The sequence below is a fragment of the Lithobates pipiens genome, unplaced genomic scaffold, assembly GCF_037356315.1.
Source record: "Lithobates pipiens isolate NorthernLeopardFrog02 unplaced genomic scaffold, aLitPip1_a1.2 Scaffold_22, whole genome shotgun sequence".
Classification (NCBI taxonomy): Eukaryota; Metazoa; Chordata; class Amphibia; order Anura; family Ranidae; genus Lithobates; species Lithobates pipiens.
In genome coordinates, this window is record NW_027507784.1 from 191,524,498 (window position 1) to 191,548,026 (window position 23,529).

The 23,529-nt window shown below is 42.3% G+C and overlaps 1 protein-coding gene across 5 annotated transcripts in view; it reads right to left on the reverse strand.

Moving 5' to 3' along the window:
• Positions 1-23,529, reverse strand: part of MYO1B (myosin IB) — a 420,293-nt gene that overhangs the window by 75,218 nt on the left and 321,546 nt on the right. For 3 of the 5 annotated variants that reach the window (XM_077448749.1, XM_077448751.1, XM_077448747.1), the window contains exons 20-23: positions 12,477-12,626; positions 10,628-10,696; positions 9,644-9,730; positions 9,317-9,403 (exon numbers count right to left, since the gene is read on the reverse strand). In XM_077448749.1, coding sequence (XP_077304875.1) covers positions 9,317-9,403; positions 9,644-9,730; positions 10,628-10,696; positions 12,477-12,626 — 393 coding nt within the window. The remainder of the gene's footprint in view (positions 1-9,316; positions 9,404-9,643; positions 9,731-10,627; positions 10,697-12,476; positions 12,627-23,529) is intronic. The other 2 variants (XM_077448750.1, XM_077448748.1) reach the window with 1 other exon arrangement.

Consider the following 23,529-nt stretch of genomic DNA (forward strand, 5'->3'; position numbering starts at 1 on the left):
AAAAGCTAATAAAGGGTCTGGAGGATATTAGTTATGAGCAAAGGTTGTGAGTACTGAACTTATTCTCTCTGGAGAATTGACACTTAAGAGGGAATATGATTTGAATATACAAATAACATACTGGTGACCCCACAATAGGGATAAAAAAAATTCACAAAAGAGTTTAACAAGACTCATGGCCACTCATTAAAATTAGAATTAAAGAGGTTCAACCTTAAGCTAGAGGGTTCTTTACTGTAAGAGCAATGTGGAATTCCCTTCCACAGGCGGTGCTCTCAGCGGTGGGGGCATTGATAGTTTCAAGAAACTATTAAATAAGCACCTGAATGACCGCAACATACAGGGATATACAATGTATATAATCGAACACATAGGTTGGACTTGATGGACTTGCACCTACTATGTAACAATGTCTCCTTAAAGCGGGAGTCCGCGTTTTTTTTTTTTTTTTTTTAAAAGCCAGCAGCTACAAATACTGCAGCTGCTGACTTTTAAAATAGTGACACTTACCTGTCCAGCGCGCCCGCGATGTCGGCACCCGAAGCCGATCTCTAGATCGTCTGTCGGGTGCTGCCGCCGCCATCTTGGGTATGGGAATCAGGAAATGGAGCCTTTCGGCTTCATTTCCCGGTTCCCTACTGCGCACGCGCGAGCCGCGCTGCGCAATAAGGACGGTCCCCGCTGCCTCTGGGATCTGTGCGTTTCCCAGCAGGCAGCGGGGCACTTGCGGAAAGGGGCGTAATATCTATACGCCTTTCCGCAGAGAGCTATCCCGGAAGTGGGTGCAGAATACCTGTACTGTACAGGTATCTGCACCCCCCTCCCCCCTGAAAGGTGCCAATTGTGGCGCCGGAGGGGGGGAGGGTTCCGATGAGCGGAAGGTCCACTTTAGGGTGGACCTCCGCTTTAAGCATCTCTGCCCTCAGCATGACCTTATGGCCTTTAGTATGTGATACTAAAGCTATCCAGTTTATTAGAATAGGCCTTGATTGACAATTGACAATAAAAGTGGGTATAAAAAAAAAAAAGAACTGAGCAAACATGTTGAATTGTGCCCCACTTGGTGGGGGATACGGAGATGGATCAATTTCCTGTATCCAACTGTTACAATGGGAAGTTAATAGGGATGGAGATCTATGTACTGGATGGTCAAGGTCTCATATAAAGAGAAGAAAAGGGAATTGTCCTCCGTAAGGGGTTTTCTAGGCAGCAAGTGGTTGAGAAAATACTACATGAAGTATAATTAAGGTTTTATTCTGACATAGTATCAAAAAGTTTACAAAATCAGTCAAAACATGAGCTTTAGTACAAAAGATAAAAACAACAATCATTAATGTGACTGTGCACAATAATAAAGAAGCAAAGACGGGGAAGATTGCGCTACGGAACCAATTGATATGTCTATGGTATGAGCAGCCTCTACTTAATTTGCCGCCCTGTATGGGTGGAAATAGATTTGGCGCTATACCCTTGAATTAAATATTAATAGAATGAAACAAATTGTGAAAAAAAATTATATAAAAAAATTTACATAAAAAATTATCAGCACGCTGGTAAATAATGAACGAATCTTATAAACTATAAAACTTAAAACACTGTGAAATCCGACAATATATGGAAAGCCCAAAAGGGTCGTGCTTGTTCTAAGTGCTTAAATCACTCTAGGTGCCCTATATCAAGTGCTTAATGTACTAGTGTCACTAGAAAAAAAATTTCATAAAAAACATATGCGAATGCAATAATAAAAGTGCAAGCCTAACCACGTAATAAATTAATAAAGATAAATAAACTTGCAATTGCAAAGAGATAAAGACAAAATAAAAATACAAGTAAAAAAATTCCAAGTAAAAAATGAAATGTGAATATAAATAAAAATAAAAATTTCAATCTGTGAAAGTCGCACGCTTATAAAAAAGCCAATGTGATATGTGCCAAAAAAATGAGTAACAAGTGAACAACAATAAATAATAGTGAAAATCTTCCGTGATTATCTTCAAAAAATATACAACTGCTGCTCCCAGTGCACAGTGAATAATAATGTGATTGCTCTCACCAGAGCTCTTACCCCAACAGGGGTGGATCAGCCTCCACAGTATAAGCCACTGTGCTGCTTTCTGGCAATGGTTTGATGTTGTCCTGGGAGATGCCTGCTCTTCCGCTGGTATTGCGTGCCACATTATGTATGGTAAGGAAAAAACATATCCATGGTGCAGTATGTATTGACAAGGAGTTTATTAATAAAGTAAGAAAACTACTCACAAACAGAAGGTAATCAATAGTTTTTTGTAACAGAAGGTGACCGATGTTTTTTTGTAAAAAGAACGCTTCTTTTAGAATCCCGCCGGCCGTATTGCCGTCTGTGTAGAAAGTGCACGCTGTCTGGCCACGCCCTACGCGTTTTGTCACACTGACGTCATCTGGAGCGGCCATCTTCGTGCACCTTTTACCTTATATAGGGTGCAGTGCTCCACACCGCCTGCGCGGACAACTGCCGCCATTTTAAGTGAGGGAATGTCCTCTACCTCCGTTTAACAATACTATTCCTATTTGCGCATGGCAGGAGAAATGCCCACTGGTTGTTTATTGCGCCTGCAAGGAATAGAATAAGACCAAAAATAAGAATAAAAATAAAATAAAAATTGATTTATTTAAATCAAATTTTATTTTATTTTTATTCTTATTCTATTCCTTGCCTCCCCTGGAATTAGGTTCCCTTATAAGATGGGTTTTAAATGTCTCTGAAATCCCCCATTCACTCATTTTTTCACAGTTTTACATTTTGTATTTTTTCTTAATACATATAAAATTTTTTTGAATTTTTAACTTTTTTATTACGTTATATTTACCTTTATGTCCATTAGCTTTTTCATTTTATTATATATGTAAATCATGTAGTTCCGGGGCCGCTGGTTTGAGAGTGGGAATTTACCAGCCCCCAGCAGCCTCGGACGAAATATGCATATATTGGGTTAGCAGTGCCCAATCTCCTGCAGTACATCCTCCGGTATCTATTAGGGATATTCCCTCAGCAAAAATGGCAGCAATTTGCCGCGCAGGCGCAATAAACAATCAGTGGACATTTCTCCTGCCATGCGCAAATAGGAATAGTATTGTTAAACGGAGGTAGAGGGCATTCCCTCACTTAAAATGGCGGCGGTTGTACGCGCAGGCGGTGTGGAGCACTGCACCCTATATAAGGTAAAAGGTGCGCAAAGATGGCCGCTCCAGATGACGGTGTGACGAAACGCGTAGGGCGTGGCCAGACAGCGTGCACTTTCTACACAGACGGCAATACAGCCGTCGGGATTCTAAAAGAAGCGGTCTTTTTACAAAAAAACATCGGTCACCTTCTGTTAGTGAGTAGTTTTCTTACTTTATTAATAAACTCCTTGTCAATACATACTGCACCATGGATATGTTTTTTCCTTACCATACATAACGTGGCACGCAATACCAGCAGAAGAGCAGGCGTCTCCCAGGACAACATCAAACCATTGCCAGAAAGCAGCACAGTGGCTTATACTGTGGAGGCTGATCCACCCCTGTTGGGGTAAGAGCTCTGGTGAGAGCAATCACATTATTATTCACTGTGCACTGGGAGCAGCAGTTGTATATTTTTTGAAGATAATCACGGAAGATTTTCACCATTATTTATTGTTGTTCACTTGTTACTCATTTTTTTGGCACATATCACATTGGCTTTTTTATAAGCGTGCGACTTTCACAGATTGAAATTTTTATTTTTATTTATATTCACATTTAATTTTTTACTTGGAATTTTTTTACTTGTATTTTTATTTTGTCTTTATCTCTTTGCAATTGCAAGTTTATTTATCTTTATTAATTTATTACGTGGTTAGGCTTGCACTTTTATTATTGCATTTGCATATATTTTTTATGAAAATTTATTTCTAGTGACACTAGTACATTAAGTACTTGATATAGGGCACCTAGAGTGATTTAAGCACTTAGAACAAGCACGGCCCTTTTGGGCTTTCCATATGATATTGTCGGATTTCACAGTGTTTTAAGTTTTATAGTTCATAAGATTCGTTCATTATTTACCAGCGTGCTGATCATTTTTTATATAAATTTTTTTATATAATTTTTTTCACAATTTGTTTCATTCTATTATTATTATTTAATTCAAGGGTATAGCGCCAAATCTATTTCCCATTCTTTCATACAATTATGTGCACAATAATAAACGGTGCTCAAGCACTAATGTAAATATGATATACGAAACTGACGCGTTTCGACCCCACCGAGTCTGCTTCAGAGGATTTTGTAAGCTGTAGAAATGTTTACATATGTTGGAACTCATAATTATACTCAAAGAATAAAAAGTAATAAAACATTTTCATTTTATATATAATAAACAATCACATTATGTTGTACGATGTCTCAACAGCCTCTAGAGGGAGACCCCCTTACTTGATCCAAGAGTCCCCGGTCAGCCACTGCCTCCACAAAGAGGGAGGGGAAAAGGGAGGCCAAATGCTCATATGCGTGTTAGGAGGAGTCACAATCATTGCGCAAAAAAATAAAAATAAACTGCTGATATGACACAAAAGAAAGAAATAGGAAAGAATAAAAAAAAAAAAAGATTGAAAAAGGGAAGGATATGAAAAGTAAGGAAGGAATGGAGAGACATGGTGTGGAAAGAATGTGAGGAAAGGACTCTCGAACAATATGCTGCAGGATTGAGGAAAACACATGTACATTGCACATATGGACGGCACAGTGGTGTAGTGGTTAGCACTCTCACCTAGCAGTAAGAACGGTCGCTGGTTTGAATCCCAACTACAACACTACCTGCCTGGAGTTTGCATGTTCTCCCTGTGCCTGCGTGGGTTTCCTCCGGGTAGTCCGGTTGCCTCCCACACTCCAAAGACATGCAGGTAGGTTAATTGTCTTCTTTTCAAAATTGGCCCTAGTATATGAATGGGGACTTTGGATTGTGGGCTCCTTGAGGGTAGGGACCGATGAGAGTGTGAAATCTACAGGAATGGGGACAATTGTAGACACTCACTCAGGTTGAACTGGATGGACTGGTGTTTTTATTCAACCTTACTATGCAATATGTACACATCTATATATGTGCACGTGTTTTTTTTCCCATGAACGTTAAACAAAATACATCTTCAGCATTTTATTTGATGCCCTTGCAGGTGCTGTCCACCTGCCTCCACACCCCTCCTAGGCTATTAGGATTGCCACCATTGTAGACGTGTATGAGCATTTGGCCTCCCTTTTCCCCTCCCTCTTTGTGGAGGCACCGGCTGACCGGTGACTCTTGGATCAAGTAAGGGGTCTCCATTTAGAGCCTCTTGAGACATCGTACAACATAACGTGATTGGTAATTATACATATATAAAATGAAAATGTATTACTTTTTACCGAATATAATTATGAATTCCAACATATGTAAACATTTCTACAGCTTACAAAATCCTCTGAAGAAGATCTGGCGGGGTTGAAACGTGTCAGAATTTGTATATCATCTTTACATTAGTGCTTGAGCACTGTTTATTATTATGTACAGTAAGATTATTGATGTTGCGGTTTTTATCTTTTGTACTACAGCTCATGTTTTGACTGATTTTGTCACATTTTTGATACTATGTCATAATAAAACCTTAATTATACTTCATGTAGTATTTTCTCAACCTCTTGCTGCATAGAAGACCCCTTACGGGGGACAATTCCATTTTCTTTGATATTACCCGGGGTGTGCAACTATTTTCTTTTCTCTTATTCCTTTTCTATAAAATGGTCTCATATAAAGTGTCAACATTTTTCTCTAGTTTCAAACTAACAGGGATGGAAACACACACTGTTTATTTTACCTACTTCATGTATTGTTGTCTTATATTGCTGTTGACTATCAAGTGCCCTTACATGCCATTTGCTATATTGGAATATTCTTGTTTTATTGTATGCTTGTGAGGTTGGCACTTGGGGAGTGGCTTCTATCCACTCCCGGGAGCTGCGATGCACACTGGGGCTGTCCCCCCACTCCCTCGATCCTTCTGGTTGTGGGGCCCAATTCTGCTGAGCGTCAATGCCACACCCCACACGCCAGCACATCTGATGTCACGTGGCCGCGTGCTGACGTTGTTTGTCTCCCTGGCATGCAAGTTGAGGGAGGCGGTGGTTGCCTACATATAGGCGCTAGTCTCCTGTTTATGGCTACCTCCGGTTCCTCTCTCACAGCACGACCCGGCGTGGTGTTGGCGGGACCTCGCTGGCTGGCTGGTATATGTCATCTCCAGACATCCGCGAATTTCACATCTTGTGCACTCTGGCACATCTAGTTCTAAACTTTACAGGCTTCTTTTTATACTCAAGGTAATTCACTGCTGCTTTTTGAGATTCTTGTCGAGTTGTCTTTTTCTCAATTTTCCTGCATTGCTCTATTTAGTTCACACCTGGGGGCTTCTCACATACCCTCTCATTCTATTCTTGACCAATTTTGCACTCTTTCCTCCACTCTGTGGTATCTCATGATACCCATTTTGCTCACAATTGCTTATTATTATGTATTACAGCCACCCTTCAGGTTCATATTTTACACCAAAATTTTGGAAGGGGAATTTTCTTGCCATCTAATTTTACACGTGGTCCCTGGTTTGCCCCGCCTTGCTGCCACTTTGTTACCTGCTCAGCTCCCACGGGGATGCTATACTCATCGCCTGGCGCCTGCCATCATCACATACGCACCACATACTACCATCATACTATATACCCATAGGTAAGAGTGTTAGGACCAGTTTCTGCTCCCTCTCTTCCTGTTTTAATTAAACATTAATTACCAATTTATAATATATTATAGGTATCCCCAATTAGCTGCTCCTGATGAGTAGACAAATTTCCATGAAACGCATTGAGCATACATATTTGATGTCTGTCACAGCAATCATGTACCTACTATGGGTTTTCAATATTTGAGTCATTAATTTTATTCTGATACAATACTGGCTATGTATATACATGTTGGATGTAGTGTTGATGCTACTATCATTGATCATGTGCTACAGTGTGTAATATGCGATAATATGATGCATTATCATGATTGACCTACTCTGTACCATACCTATTGATTTAAATGTTTGTATCATTGATTGCACTATGCTCTCATGGGCTATTAATAAATATTTATTTTATTTACATTTAATGACTCATTTTGCCCTAGTGTTGTGTTTCACACAAAGTCCCAAACTGCCCTGTCTGCCCCCATTTCCCCTTTCATTTCAACTGTTAAAACAGTTCTATTCCCTTTTTAATTCAGTTATTGATTTTGCCATTATCACCTCCGTGGTTGACCATCTCACAGCTTAACCACTTATACTGTAAAGAATCCATTCATAAGGCTATGATATTTTCTTTTTTTGTGCAATAAACAAGCCTTAATTCATCTATGTGAGACCTCTGCAGCCCTCCCTGTGCATCTTGGTCTCCTTTCTAGATATCTTATGTTATTTCAGCATGACCCCTCAGAAGAGTATGTCATATTAAATGTGCAACCTGTTGGAAGAATGGGTGAAACAAGTATTCATGAAGCTGCAGTCCAAAAGGATAATCTTTGTTTTAAATTATTTTACATTTTTATTTCAGTAAAATATCTTATGTCAATTGTATTAAAAAAAAAAAACGCATAAAACTATTTCATTATTTGCGTTTTTTTGCCCGCACAACAGCACCTAGAATTGCAGTTGTAAATAACTAATTGTGTCCTATGAAAACATACTCAAGTTTATGGAAAAAGAACTGGGCACAATGTGCAAAGCCTCGCAACTCCTAAAAACCAACATCATACATCTTTTGTATTTAACTGCTCTAAATAGAATTCTGATGGTTGTTCTAAGTTATGATATGCCCTTGGCACATCATAAATGAGCCGCACTATTTTTTATGAGATAAACCAAAGTAAGCATAGTTGCTAAAAAGTATGCAGGTAAAAGCTACAAATTTTTTAAATATTTTGTTCTATTATTAAAAACTCAGATTTATGGTGTGAAAATGCATTTAGAATTTAAACACACTGGTTGTCTATATCATGACCTCATCTAATTTCTTTGTACTTAGTAAATGGTGCCCTTTATTTTGCAACATAAGCCAAGACTCATTCATGATGTGTTTTGTGTTCCCACATTCTCTACTATATATACTAGTGTACAAAGCACGCAGTCACTAAAAAACTATGAATGGTTCCAGGTGCACTCACCATGCAGAAAACACCACTACATGAAGCCTACTTACCTTCAGAAATATATTATCACTCCTGGTAACAAAGTGCAAGAAAATGTCTGTTGTCATAACATAATAAAGCCTTTTTTGTGTATTAATATGCACAATAAATTCAAAATGAAACAATTATTCTGTCCCCACAACTTCTGATAAAATAACTACAGAAAAAAAAAACCTTTACTCTTAGAAACTCTTTTAGGTTTGTATATCTGCCTAGGGCCCCAGTGAGGATATCTCCCCAATTTGGGCACAGCAATAAGTAAATAAATGGCAATGGTACCAACTCTTACACACTCTGCTTAAGGCCCCATTCACATGTAAACGATTCAGAATCACAGGCAGGAACGCTACAATTTCAAATCTGACAAAACACACAATGTGAGTTTTAATGCCATATATCCAGAATGGCAACCCAACATGGCGCAATTTTATCATGATTATTGCGAGAAAAAACACATTTGTAAAATCATGCCCGACTCGAGACCAAAATTTGGCACTGGAGTTTTTCTGACACAACAAACAATAATAGGGCAGCACACATGTGAACGGGCCCTAAAGCATTTTACTGCTGTCTGTGTACCAGTTAGAAAGGTTTACCCTTGTGTTTTGTCTGGAAGACAAGGTGTCCCCAAGACAGGAAGTGAAGTCAACATTTCTCATCTGGAACACAGAGTAAAAAGAGCCTGACAGAGGATATAATCCTCTCAGTCTTTCTAAAACAAAGCAAAATACAAAATCTCTAATAAAAACATTACAAATATTTTCTTGCCATGGATTGCACCAAGTGCATTCTTCAAAATGATGCATGCATTTATTTCATTTTTATGCAACTTGATTTATAAATTTGATCTCCTTGGTTTTTGCAAATTTTAATTTGTTGCCTGTTATTTTCATTAATTACAAACTAACCGAAGCATGCAGCACTGATGCAGGGAACAAACCAAATTCTTGTTTTTTAAATTGTTAAAATGGCTAGCATGCACTACCCTACATTACAGATGTTGTTAGTGATTATAAGCATTAGGTAGTGATTGTGAAGGTGGTTTTGGACGCATGCGTGGAATACCTTAAGTCCAAGCCAGTAAGCCCTTATAACAGCAACAGCCTGTTTATTCCTAGCCTCTTCCTTCAGTCGTCTCAGTTCCCTTCGCGCCTGTGATGCATTTGAAATTGAGGTTTAAAAAGCGTAAACTGTTGAGAGGACCCAGCTGAATGTGACCCAGGAAAACAAGTAGTGAAGTGACTGGTGGGGAAGTAGAACTTGTTACAGCTGGTGTTTTGTGATAGCGATTATTTGGCTATATCATAAAAAAGCAAGTACAATCTTTTACAACATAATGTGGCCTAGATTCCATATTCCACAGCTGCAAAGAAACGTTGGGAAGAGCCTTACTTGTGTTCCATGCCAATATGCTGCAATTGTAGTAGCTGCTTCATTGCAGAGCTTCTGATATTTAAGTTCCCGAAGGATCTTTCTGGCCTTTGAACATAAAAAGAGTATAGCACTATTCAGACAAGTTATTCAAGTGTGAATTTAATATCTTTAATAATATAAATTAACACCCACACACTAAGAAAAACACATTACTAAGACTTCATAACATATGCGCTTTGTTGATTATTGAACTGCACTGATTTGAACAATCACATTGAGTGTTATCTGAAGAAATCAGTGTCCCGTTACATATAGGAAGAAGCCAGGATTCTCTCATTCTACCATACTATACTTCAACAATGTATTATAAGAATTTAAGAAGACGCTAACCGTTAAATGTTGTCACATCACTTTTGCAGAGCCATAACATTTATAAAGATAAGTATATGTTAATATAAACTTTCACATTTTAACCTATGAAACTTTGTGACAAAACGTCATCAGAAATTAGCGCTACTACTTAACTGATGCTTTTTTTTCCATAAATGACTAGGCCATCTTGCTTCAAAGGCATTGGCCCACTAGATTCATGAAATTCAAAGTCTGGTTTGAATTTTATTTATATTATTTTTGTATTTTAGGCCATGTTCCCAGCTATAAAAATCCAGCATATATTCATAACGTATGCATACATAAAGAACTGATGATCACTATTATCCAAGGCACTTTAAAGCAGAATTTTAGGAAAGCATCCAGTCAGTACACCATCCTCCTGTTCACTTACCAAAGATAAAAATACATTTCTTGATTCTTTTCTTATTTAAAACCACTTACAATTTGTGGTGACATTCCCTTCTTAGAGGTCTTCTGCTCCCCAAGTCTGTTTGGTGGTCATAAAAGAAAGGCACCCCTTCACCACACTGCCATGACATTTGCAACCACTGCATTTTGCATATTCTTTACAAATAAGCCCCTTAAAATGGCCAAAGTCTAAAGGTATACCTTCCATCCTCTTGTATAGGACTGCATCACAATGGTAGCACTTTTAATCTTCTTGTATTTGTTCTGTTGCTGTGTTCAGGAAAGATAATGATATATCAGTAAATAAGCATCACACAAAATTATTTAATTAGGAGTTCCAAATGAACTATCAGGTTTAATGAGGAAGACACAGAAAACATGTTGTTTAACCTTATGAGCATTTCAGGAAAGACATCATACAGTCTTACCAGTTTTTCAACTGTCAGTAAACTAGCAAATTTTCCAATTGATTAAATAGCCATTTCAGAATATTTTATTTAACCACTTGGTTCCCACACTATGTCTATTGACGTCATGGGCTTTCAGTGGTTATATCTAAATGATGCCTGAGGCCACAGACATTCAGATATTGCCATTTTCAGCCGACGATTCCCTGCACCATAAGAATGATCATAGTGGCTGTTCCGCCGCTTGATCGTTCTTACGGGCGGCGGGAGGGGACGGCCCCCCCTCCCGCCGCCTCCGGTGCTTCTACCGACTCGGTCACAGGATCCGCCAGCCCCAGCAAGTAATCAGAGATTTCCGGCGGACTAGATTGTCCCCGGAGTCTCTATGATCGTTCGGAGGCCGGGCGCGATGTTATGACGTCACCCCCGGCCCGGGTATTCAAATTAACGGCGCCGATCTGGCTAGGAAGCCAGGATCGTTTTATTTATTTATTTATTTTTTTTTTTTTATTCTTCCCAGCCGAGAGGTGAGATATGGGGTCTTATTGACCCCATATCTCACTGTAAATATGTCCGATCATGTCATATTCCTATTACAAGGGATGTTTACATTCCTTGTAATAGGAATAAAAGCCATCAATTTTATTTATTTTTTTTTAAGTGTAAAACTAAAAAACTAAAAATAAAATTAACAATAAAAAAAAATAAAAAAAATTTAAAGCGCCCCTGTCCCCGTTAGCTCGCACACAGAAGCGAACGCATATGTAAGTCCCGCCCACATATGAAAACGGTGTTTAAACCACAAATGTGAAGTATCGCCGCGAACGTTAGAGCGAGAGCAATAATTCTAGCTCAAGACCTCCTCTGTAACCCAAAATATGTAACCAGTAAAAAAAATTGAAAGCGTCGCCTATGGGGATTTTTAAATACCAAAGTTTGGCGCCATTCCACGAGCGCGTGCAATTTTGAAGCGTGACATGTTGGCTATCTATTTACTCGGTGTATCCTCCTCTTTCACATTATGCAAAAAAATTGGGCTAACTTTACTGTTTTTTTTTTTTTTAAGCTTTTTCTGAAAAAAACGTGTTCGAAAAATTTCTGCGCAAATACAGTGCGAGATAAAAAGTTGCAACAAGCGCCATTGTATTCTCTAAGGTCTTTGCTAAAAAACATATATAATGTTTGGGGGTTCTATGTAATTTTCTAGCAAAAAAATTTGGAATTTTACATGTAGGAGAGATATGTCAGAATTGGCCTGGATGCGAAGTGGTTAAAGAGACCCTGACAATTCCTAATAAGACTCCCAGCAGGAGACACGAACATCAATAAAAACTGGACATAGGATTCTAACCCCCGACAACTTTGATTATGTAAACTTTGCCTGTCAGAATTTGCTCAAATGGTTTTCAGCCAAGAATGTTTAGAAACGCAGACAAGAACAGAAGCAAGGAGTACTATGCAATAGGTACAGTGATTCTGATCAAGTATAACCTTTTAACCACTGCTTTATGGGTGAAAGTCATAAAATTTGAAATACAAGCTTGACTAAAAACTATAAATGTAGTTTCTAAATAGAAATCTGCAGCTTATGAAGATACCAATTCCAGAGGTAGGTTACATTGGAAAAGAAAACATTAACTTACAAGATAACGCCTGACCCATGCTGCCACCACTATCTGGCTCTTCTTCATCAGAAGAAACCGTGTGCGACATTTCCACCCTCTATAAATTTTCTGGATAAGTGTTGCCAGGTCTTCTAGTCTTTCTTTCCTCAACTCCTCCAACTTGAACAACTGTAACATATGAAAACAGACCTTGATGTATATAGCTAGTGACATTTAAGAACAACAACTTATGCTGACCTTGCAATAACAGGATTTAGTTTAACAATTTTTATTTTCGGAACATTTGATTTTCTAACGATAAGTGAGGTCAAAGCAACGATCACTTTTGATTGTGGTGATGAGAAAATTTGAAGAAGCCGGATGCAAATTTTACTTTAACAATTTCTAACTGTGAATGCGGTTTTGTTCAGAAAAATAGAAAATATTGTACTGCACATGTTCTAGGGACAAAACAAACCCTTTTAATATGTCTGATATGCCATTCTAGTAGCAGGTCTGGAAGTTTTCATTTAAAAAAAGGCTTTTATTGGAAGCAATATACCCTACAAATGACCATAAAACACAGTTTCATAAGCAGCCAGAGATGCACTGGAATACACGAATGAAAATCAAGATGCAATATCATTTGGATCAGTAGTTATGATTAAAAACTTGCAGAAAATTCAGTTCTACTGCTGATCAGATTTGCCAACAGTTATTAGGAGGTGCATCCTGCAGTACCCTCAAATTCTCTAAAAGTGTCTATTGTCTATAAACATTCACCATTTTCAGATGACATATTAAGCATTTTGATTAATGGTTACCCATCTCTGGAGAACACACTGTGAAATTTTTGCCACCCTGAAAATGAGGATTTAAACAAATAATCGTCATTGGAATATCACAGCATTCACTGTCTGAACTTGGTGGTTTATAACACATATGCATGGTAGTATTAATATGGAAAAGACGGTTGCGGACACAATACCGCCTTATCCTTGTGGATAACCAGGTAGATCGACTTGCAATACAAGGTCGCCAGTTCCGAAACCCTCCTGGCTGATGTAATGGCCACTAGAAAGACCACTTTCTGGGAAAGAGTCAAGAGAGGGATCTCCCTGATATTCTCAAATGCTGGTTTTTGCAGCGCCGATAACACCAGGATCAGATCCCACAGGGGTAACGGTGGATGCACCGGAGGGACTACATGTCGCACCCCTTGAACAAAGGTACTCATCAGTGAGTGAGATGCCAGGGGTCATTGAAAAAAGACAGCAAAGGCTGATATTTGTACTTTAATGGTGCTTAACGCCAACTTCTGGTCTACTCCTTGTTGAAAAAACAGCAGGATCCTGGATATAGCAAAGGAGAGCGGATGCCATGCTTTCTCCTCACATGGAGATGTAGGCCTTCCAGGTACGATGATAAATCTTCCTGGAAGAGGATTTCCATGCTCTCAACATAGTGGGGATCACCGAGTCCGACAGACCCCTGTTCCTCAACACCTGACTTTCAATAGCCATGCCGTTAAAGTCAGCGATGGTAAAGCAGGATGGAAAGTCGGGCCTTGAGACAGAAGGTCCTCTCGTAATGGAAGTCGCCAGGGCACGTCTGCCACCAGCCGTACTAGGTCTGCGTACCACGGATGTTGAGGCCAATCTGGGGCAACCAGAATCACTGGAATCAACTCGACTTCCACTCTGCGGAGCAGACGTGGTAGTAGCTTCAACGGAGGAAAGGCATAGATCAGTTGATACTGACCCCACGGAGCTACCAGCGCATCTGACGCGTCTGCCCAAGGATCTCTTGTCCTGGACACGAATCTCGGAACCTTCCGATTGAGACGGGAGGCAAGAAGATCCATGTCTGGTGTGCCCCACCGCAGAGACAGTAGCCTTAACACCTCCGGATGCAACGCCCATTCTCCTGGGTGCAGCATCTGGCGACTCACATAATCCGCCTGCCAGTTCTCCACTACTGGGATGTAAATGGTCGACAGGGCCGGTACATGTCGCTCTGCCCACCAAAGTATATGAGCGACCTCCCGAGCGGCGCCTGAGCTTCTTGTTTCTCCTTGGTGATTGACATACACCACCACAGCGGTGTTGTCCGACTGGATCCTGATCGGATGCCCTTGTAGTCTCATCGACCATGTGGAGAGGCATAGCCTGATCGCTCTCAGCTCGAGCAGACTGATCGGCAGTTTGGATTCCTCCGTTGACCCTGAGCAGACTGAACCCCCATCACTCCACCCCAGCCGGAGAGGCTGGCATCCATTGTGATCACTGTCCATTTCAGAGGAAGGAACGACTTCCCGGATTGAAGCAACGGGGACCTCAGCCACCAGAAGAGAATCTCTGACTAGCTGGCTCGCCTGGATCTGCCGATCCAGGTGAGCCAGGTCAACTGAGATTTGTCCCATTTTGACAAAATCTCCTTCTGCAGAACTCTGGTGTGGAACTGGGCATACGGTACTGCCTTGAAGGAGGCCACCGTGAGACCCAGGACTCACATGCAGAAGCGAAGCAATCAACAAGCCTAGGTACTCCAAACGCTGGGTCGCTACTACAACCGACTTCTTTAGGTTTAACAGCCACCCAAACTCTTTCAAGGTCTGCATGGCGATCGCAGGCACTCTCAGGCAGAAGATGCTCTCAGGAGGAGATCATCTAGATATCCCACGATCGCGATCCCACGTTGCCGCAACAACGCCAACACAGGAGCCAATACCTTGGTAAAGACTCGGGAGGCTGATGCCAAACCAAAAGGGAGAGCCACAAACTGGTAGTGGGCTTCCCCGACTGCAAACGGCAGAAACTTTTGATGCCGGAGGCAAACGAGTATGTGCAGGTACATATCCTGGATGTCCAAGAACGCCGGGAAGTCCCCTTGATGGAGTGCAGCGACTACTGAGCGAACTGATTCCATTCTGAACCTCTGCACTTTCACAAAGTGATTGAGGGCTTTTAGATCCAAAATTGGCTGAACCCCTTCCTTCTTGGGAACTACAAACAGGTTTGAGTAGAACCCCTGGAAATGTTCCGATTCCGGAACAGGGACAGTCACCCCACGATTCAGTGGGTCCCTTACTGCCCCCAAGAGGGCCTCCCGGCGAGCCGGGGAAACGGCTATGCTGGAGGGGAAGAATCTGTTTGGCGGCCAAGAAACAAACCATCTTGTAGCCAGTGGAAATCAGATCGCAGCCCCATTGGTCAGACAGTCAAGAGGACCACCAGGCTGCAAACTCCAGAAGGTGACCCCCCCCCCCCCCCAACTGAGACATGGGTGGAGGCAAACCTTCATGCAGTAGTACTTTTGTTCGCAGGCTTGTTAGGCTTGCGGTTCCAGGCACGTTTCTGTCCCTCCGTGGTCATCCTGTCGGGCTGGGGACGTTTAGCTGAAGCTCCGGACGGATGAAAAAGCAGTTTCTGAACGGAAAGAGAGGGCCCTTGCCTACGGCGTGGCTCCTTAGCCTTCCTGTGGGAGTAGAGTACTCTTACCTATAAGGTAATGAGGGAACCATCTTGTTAGAAGACATCCATTTTGGGTAATGGAAAAATTACTGTTAGCTTGACATAGAAACCTATTGCTTAAGGTCATATGTGTTTTTTTCTTGTACAAGGCATTTAGAATTATCACAAAGTTAGATATCTGTTCAGAACAGATGGATGCGGTTAAGCTACTTCCCTTTTTAAGAGCAGAAGTAACTTCATGGCGTTAGACCACAGGCCTGTCTTGCACCACACCTAAGAAACATTTTAAACTGTATAAAAATGTATATATTTAGCTTTTTGTTACTAGGCAGAAATATTGCTTGTACAAAAAACCATGATGACGTAGTAAAATATACTATCTTGCATATTTTATGTGGCAGTCCCTGATTGGCTAAACCACAGGGCTGTGCTTTAGCTCAAACTAAATAAAACTACTGTGTGTGCTCCAATATGCACAGTCATTATTCACGTACAATCGTGTATGTGTGATGTCTGTCCACCGGTGATCGGGACCTCCGCTCTTCCATCCTAGCCTAGGCTACCAGGGGTATTATTAAGGAGACGAAGCACCTAACAGTTTTGGTACCAGAAGTGGGGTCATCTTGCGGCAGGTAAGTCACTTTACTCCTTTTTGCCTAAAAGGTGAATGGTGTGAATACTTACTCTGTCCAGATGGTCGCCATGAACTTAGTTTAATTTAAAAGAAATAACTGTGCCTTCGCGACGGACTAGGTTGGTCCCTCGGGAGGTTAAAAGGGCTCGCAAGGAATTTATAGGTTTAGGGGAGTCCGACTAGGTTGGTCTGACTTAAAACTATTGGTAATAGTATTTTTAACACGGGAAGTAGTAGATTACGCCCGTGACAAAGGGATTGGTGGAGTGGACGCCCATTTGAATTTTTTTTTTAAAAAAGTGCACTATAAATTGATAAATGTATTGCAATACGGTTATTTCATGTCTTAAAGTATATTAAGAATATGTCTGTTTCTCTCTAGGTACGTGTGTAAGTATATAGAGTATAAGTTTTAATATAGAGTATAAGGAAAATAATTGTTGTTGTTTAAATGAGTGCAGAGTATGAGGAGCCCTCTTGTAGTGACATAGCATCCGCCTGCCCCCATTGCACGTTAGGTCTACTCTTCCTATGAATAGATGACAAGTGGATTTTACTGACCACCAGACCAGGGGGGTTCTCTTGCAGACTTGGTGTAAGAGGGGTATATCCCGCCACCAGGAAAGATTTACCCTTCATCGTATATTAAGGGTAAATCTTCATAGTTTTATATAAGTCCATCTGCCCCAAAAAAGATCAGGGATCCTACTCCCAGACCAGAGACCGGATTGTTGGACAAACCGGGTGTTATCACCTGTGTCCTGCCACTAGACACACACTGCCCAGACTACTAGATGGGGAATTCTGCAGCAACCCAAGCTATGGCCACCCCATCACCCTATGAATTTGTCAGTAATATGATCCCTGGCCCCCAGGTAGAACCATTTTGGACACAAGTCCGAGAAAGGTGTCAGCAATTGGGGATACATGACCCAGGGCCATATGGTCCTTGTACTGAGGAAGACTGGCAGGAAGTAAGTAAAATATGCCAAATCCACAAAAATTCGTACCCTCCAGGGAAGTGGGAAAATATTCAATATATAAAAGATTGTTACCATGCATGGGATAAATGTCTACACAAATATAAAAAGAAGCATATTAATAAAACTACAAAGCTTACTCCAAATATAGGACCCAGTGCTATGGCTGAAGCCCCTGCACCCCCTTCACCTCCCCCTCCCCCGCCTCAATGTCCACCCCCACCTTATGTTATGGTAAAAAACGAGGATGGGACGCCAGGTTCATACCTTCAATTATATCCTTCACTGGATCCTGTAGTCCTAGCCGCCATAACACACACCACAGCAACACCACAACAAGTGGCCCAATGGGAACAAATAAGTAGGGGCAGAGAGGAAGAGGGGAGACAGGAAGAATTTACAGGACAAGAAGAAGTGGGTAGTCCCGAAATGCAGGAATTAGAGGCAAAAATAAAAGAGTTTGAAGAGAAGAAAAAGGAGGAAGAAGAGAGAATAGGGAAAAGGAGAACTGAGTTAGAAACACTTATGGGAGACCTAAAACAAAAAGAAATAGTCCTCAATGAGGCAGAAAAGGTACAAGTGGATAGGAAAATAGAGTTAGAAATGTATCAGAAAAACTTGGAAGTAAGGGAGAAGGAATTTCAGGAGGGAAAAGAGAGAGAGGTACATAGGATGGAGGACTTACAAAAGGAACTAGAAAAGTTAAGAAAGCAATTAGGGAAGAAGGAGGAAATGTTGAAAGAAGCGCAGGATAGGATTATAGCACTGCCCCCCACCACTACAAGAAGCCATACAAAAGAGACACCTATTCCCAAAACTGAGGAGTCAGGTCCAATTAGTAAAACAGGGACATTATCCATAGAAGAGGAAACAGAGAGAAGCAGTAGGGGCTTCACTCAAAGCACCTTTGATGACCATGGGGAACACCGAGGTGCATATACCATTACCTTTGGGTACACTCTCCAAAATAAAAGAACTATGTCCCAATCCCAAGAAGTATCCACGAGATGCAGGTACCTTTCTGGCAAAATATAGTGCAGGCACAGGGCTTGACAAAGATGACATAAAAAGTATTCTTAGCATTGTAGACCCAGACAGCCCAGAAGTAGCCCCTGTAGACGACCTATGGACAGCCCATATCCAGACCGATAAGGATTGGATATCCTTTTGGAAAGGCATGGGAGGTCATTGGTCTAAATTATACAAAGGATCATCTGCACTCCAAGAACTGATCCTAGCCAAGCAGGGACCTAAAGAGAAATTCTATGATTACTGTACCAGAGTATACTCCCTATGGAAAGCTGTAGATGGGGCCACACCACAATTATTTACTACTACCATCATGTCGGGAGGCGATCCCAAAGTGACGCACTTGCTCAAATTCACAAACCCCAAATGGGCAGAGCAAGCACCTGATGAATTCATGAAGGACGCTAGGTCCAGAGAGACTTCAGGAGTCTTTGAACAAAAAGGGGGAATTTTCCCCTCCTTGACACAAACACAAACCCTAGTCACACCTGAAACCTCATCCTCACCACCGCACCTCATGACCATGCAGCCCTACCCACCTGACCAAGGATGTTTTAATTGTGGGGAACAGGGACATTGGAAATCGCAGTGCCCATATAGACAGAGGGCGAGCTATCCAAGGGGCAGGGGAAGGGGGTACAATGCTGCTAATCGCCCCCCCCCCCCCTCACACTACAAGGTACCCCCAATATCCGCCACCTCCCCAAACACCATCTCAAAACCATGCGCTTGCACAGCCACCCTACACCCCAACCTCTAACAGACCTCCCCCTCGAATCCCTATGCAGTGGCCGTCTACCCGACAAACACACCCCCAATAGGGATGCCTAGAGTATGTTCCTTCCCTCAGTCTGGTGTGCCACAACCTATCATGGAAGAGTCTACCACAAGTTATATTACGCGTAGACAACCACATAGTGTGTTTCCTGCTTGATTCAGGTGCCACTTTTAGCTCATTAAATGATGAGAGGTATGACACACCACTGTGTACTGAGGGGCACTCTATTGGAATAAATGGGACATCGGTCACTCATTCCGTCACCCCGCCTTTACCAGTCTCTACCCCGGATGGACTAGAGCTATGTATGCAGAGTTTCGCTGTCCTGACTTCCTGTCCAGTGTCCCTAATGGGCAGAGATTTACTATCCCAGTTGAACATTACCATTAAGTTTGACAAAGACGGCTCCCTCACTGCAAGTTCCCCTCTTTGTGACTTACACAGCCCAAAAAGACATGCACACAGGAGTTTCTTTCTGATGATACCTTCCTCCCTTGACCATCACACAATTTGGGCAGAAAACAAAGGTAGTGTGGGCTTTATTAATTGCACACCATATGCACCCCAAATGCGATCAGATGCAGGGATACAATATCAAAAACAGTATCCCCTACCCCCAGAGAAAGTCAAAGGCATCTCCCCTCAAATTAATGATTACATATCAAAAGGTATCCTGAAACCAATCATCAGTCCCTGGAACACACCCATTTACCCTGTAAAGAAGGCCAGTGGCGAGTGGAGACTCGTCCAAGACCTCAGAGCAGTAAACAAACAAGTGATTCCCCTCCCACCCCTAGTCTCAGACATCACTTTTATCTTCTCATGTATACCGGCACATTCTCTATGCTACACAGTGATTGATTTAGCAAATGCCTTCTTTAGAATTCCCATTGCGGAAGAGGCCCAGCCTATGTTTGCCTTCTCCTGGACGGAGGGTCAGTTGACGGGTCAGTTAACCTGGGCACGCCTACCTCAGGGGTATGTTGATAGTCCTGCTGCCTTCTCTATGGTACTCAATGAGACTGTCAAATCTTGGACGCCTGAGCGAGGGTCGGTGCTAATACAGTATGTGGACGACTTGCTCTTGTGCAGTCGCACTGCTGAAGATTGTGCGGTCGATTCCACATCTCTGTTGAACCATCTAGCCCACATTGGGCATTTAGCATCCAGAAAGAAGATACAGTGGTGTATGCCACAAGTGGAATACTTGGGGTGCATACTGAAAGGGGGAACAAGGATGGTCTCCCCCAAACGCGCCGCAGCCCTACAAGCTCTGAGCCCCCCAAAAGACAAGGCAGCCCTGCTCTCATTCTTGGGCGCTGTGGTGTATTGCCGCCAGTGGATCCCCGACTGTTCTCATTATGATGGCATACTAAGAGAGGCCACCGCCTCAACAGCCCCTAGGCAGGTTGATTGGACAGAGGAACGGCTTAAGGCCTTCCAGGCCCTATTGAACAGTTTGTCATGTGCACCCGCCCTGGGGTTGGTAGACTATGGTAAAGCTTTTCAACTATACTGTGTAGTCTCGGGGACCTCTTTTGCCGCGGTCTTGACACAACAGCATGGAACAGGCTACCGCCCTGTCTCCTACCTATCTAAAAAACTCCCCCTTCAGGTTCAAGGCATGCCATCATACCTTCAGAATTTAGCCGCCTGTGCTATGGCCGTACAAGATGCCAACAAAATGGTCTTGGGACACCCGATGACGCTTTACACCACACATTCTGTCACCCACCTCATACAGAACATGAACACCCAACACATGACCTCACAAAGACTCAGTGGATATGAGATTTCCCTCATGAACACAGACAATCTGTCTCTCAAATATGTTCCCGCCAACAACCCTGCCGTCCGTCTCTTGCACTCCATGTTACGCCTACCACAAGACCCAGACCAGTTTCATGACTGTATAACACTAGTCTATCACATCACCAAGACCAGACCTCACCGACGTACCGATTACCAATGCAGACGATGTTTTTGTGGACGGTAGTTGCTCCCGTCCCTCTGATTCCACCTTCCAAACAGGATATGCAATAGTCCAGTTGCCAAACAAGGTATTAGAAGCCAAACCACTGCCCCCCTCTTCGGCTCAGGTGGCTGAACTAGAAGCCCTCACCAGGGCCTGCATTTTATTTACAGATAAGAAGGTGAACATTTACACAGACAGTAGATATGCATTTGGGGTGGTGCATGACTTCGGAGTAATATGGGCTAAAAGAGGTTTTAAAACAGCGGATAATAAACCTATTTCCAATGCTACCCAGATTGAGGCACTTCTTCGGGCTATTTTGCTCCCAAAAGAGGTGGCAATAATTAAAGTAAAAGCACATTCTTCAGATAATAGCAAACTTTCCAAGGGAAATGCTTTAGCTGACCGAGAAGCGAAAAAGGCAGCCCAGTCCTCCACCCAGGAGCCCACCCCCACGTCTATGTACTTTAAGGATCATTTCACCTGTCCTAACTTTAAATCTGTAGTGGCACAAATGCAATCATTAGCCACTGAGGAAGATGTCTTGTATTGGGTGAAGGCTGGCTTGACCAAAGACCCAGAGGGTCTGTGGTCAAAAGAGGGGAAGATATTGGGAATACCTGAGGCAAGCAGTATTCTAATTCTCTCCTACCTTCATGGTCCAGGACACATAGGTGCCGTCCCTTTAGCCACTATGTACACCAAATCTTTCTGCACAAACGCCTTGAACAAACAAGTCAAACTCCTGACCACAAGTTGCCTTACCTGTGCTCAAAACAATGTGCAGGGCAAACGGCATGGCCTACATGGTCATCTACCCCCACCAATAGGTCCCCTTACAGATTTACAAGTAGACTTCACACACATGCCAAAACAAAAGGGGAACCTAAGATACCTGTGCGTTGTCATAGATAAATTTTCAGGCTGGGTTGAAGCCACTCCCTGTGCAGGTGAGACAGCCAATATAGCAGCAAAATGCTTGCTGAATAACTGGATTTGTAGGTTTGGCATACCAACATCTATTTGGTCAGATAGGGGACCTGCATTCAGCTCCTCAGTTACCCAGGCTGTGGCTAAATTGTTAGGGCTGCAATGGAAACTACACATCCCCTATCACCCTCAAAGCGCAGGGGTAGTGGAAAGAATGAATAGAAATATAAAGGATAAATTGAAAAAGGCCACAGGGGGCACAATGAAGGGATGGCTTGATCACCTCCCTTCTGTGCTATTCCAGATTAGAACGGCACCCCATGCCAGAACGAAACTTTCACCTTTTGAAATTTTGATGGGAGTCCCCGCAAACATAGAATTACCCCCATTAGACCAAGACACTGATATTGACATTTATTCCCAACAGGAAATGTACGTGAAAAACCTGGTAAGTATGCTTCATGAAATGAACGAACAAGTTTCTGTCACCTTCTCGCCTCTCTCCACAGAGCCAACACACCCCTTCATCCCAGGAGATCAAGTGCTAGTCAAGCAACTGGCCCACAAAAAGAGGATCGGACCAATCTACTCTGGACCTTGGAAGGTTGAAAAGGTGTCCAGAACTGCGGTCCTGACTGACCAAGGAAACACCTGGATCCACGCCAGCAGGCTGAAAAAGTGCCCACCGCTTCCCACAACCCCCGACCCCCCACCTATTGAAGGAGAACCCGACCCACCCGAACAGCGACCGGAACTGCAAGAGATTCAGGAAGGCATTGGACAATTAACCCTTGAAACCCTACATGATAGCGAAGAAGAAGGACAAGCATAAGAACTTGTAGAAATGTTTTTACCTTCAGTGTCAGGGAAGGCTGTATGCCTTTGGGGTAGTCTGGTACTACTTGTATTCCTGCCCACATGGTTTATAGCCAACTGTATATATCATCCAGAAGACTTAGGTCTATTAAAAGGGATATGTGGACCACCTAAGATGAATAATACCCCCGGCCAAAGACATAGTAGAAGTATTGTACCCGTTAATGAGTCACCTAAGGGACTGACTGGCAAGATGTTACTACTAAAATTCAAATATAGCTATGCTCAAAAATCCGGTTTTGAGAAATGCTGGATTTGCAGCAAGCTACATCCCAGTACAGCTAGAATCCCTCTCATGGCAGTCCCCTTGAATTTTACCCCCCTCCTTAATGGAACACCCCCTATCGTCCTAACGAATGTTACTAGGACCCTTCCAAATAAAACCCTCACTTTCCAAATTATAGGTAGAAGCCACTT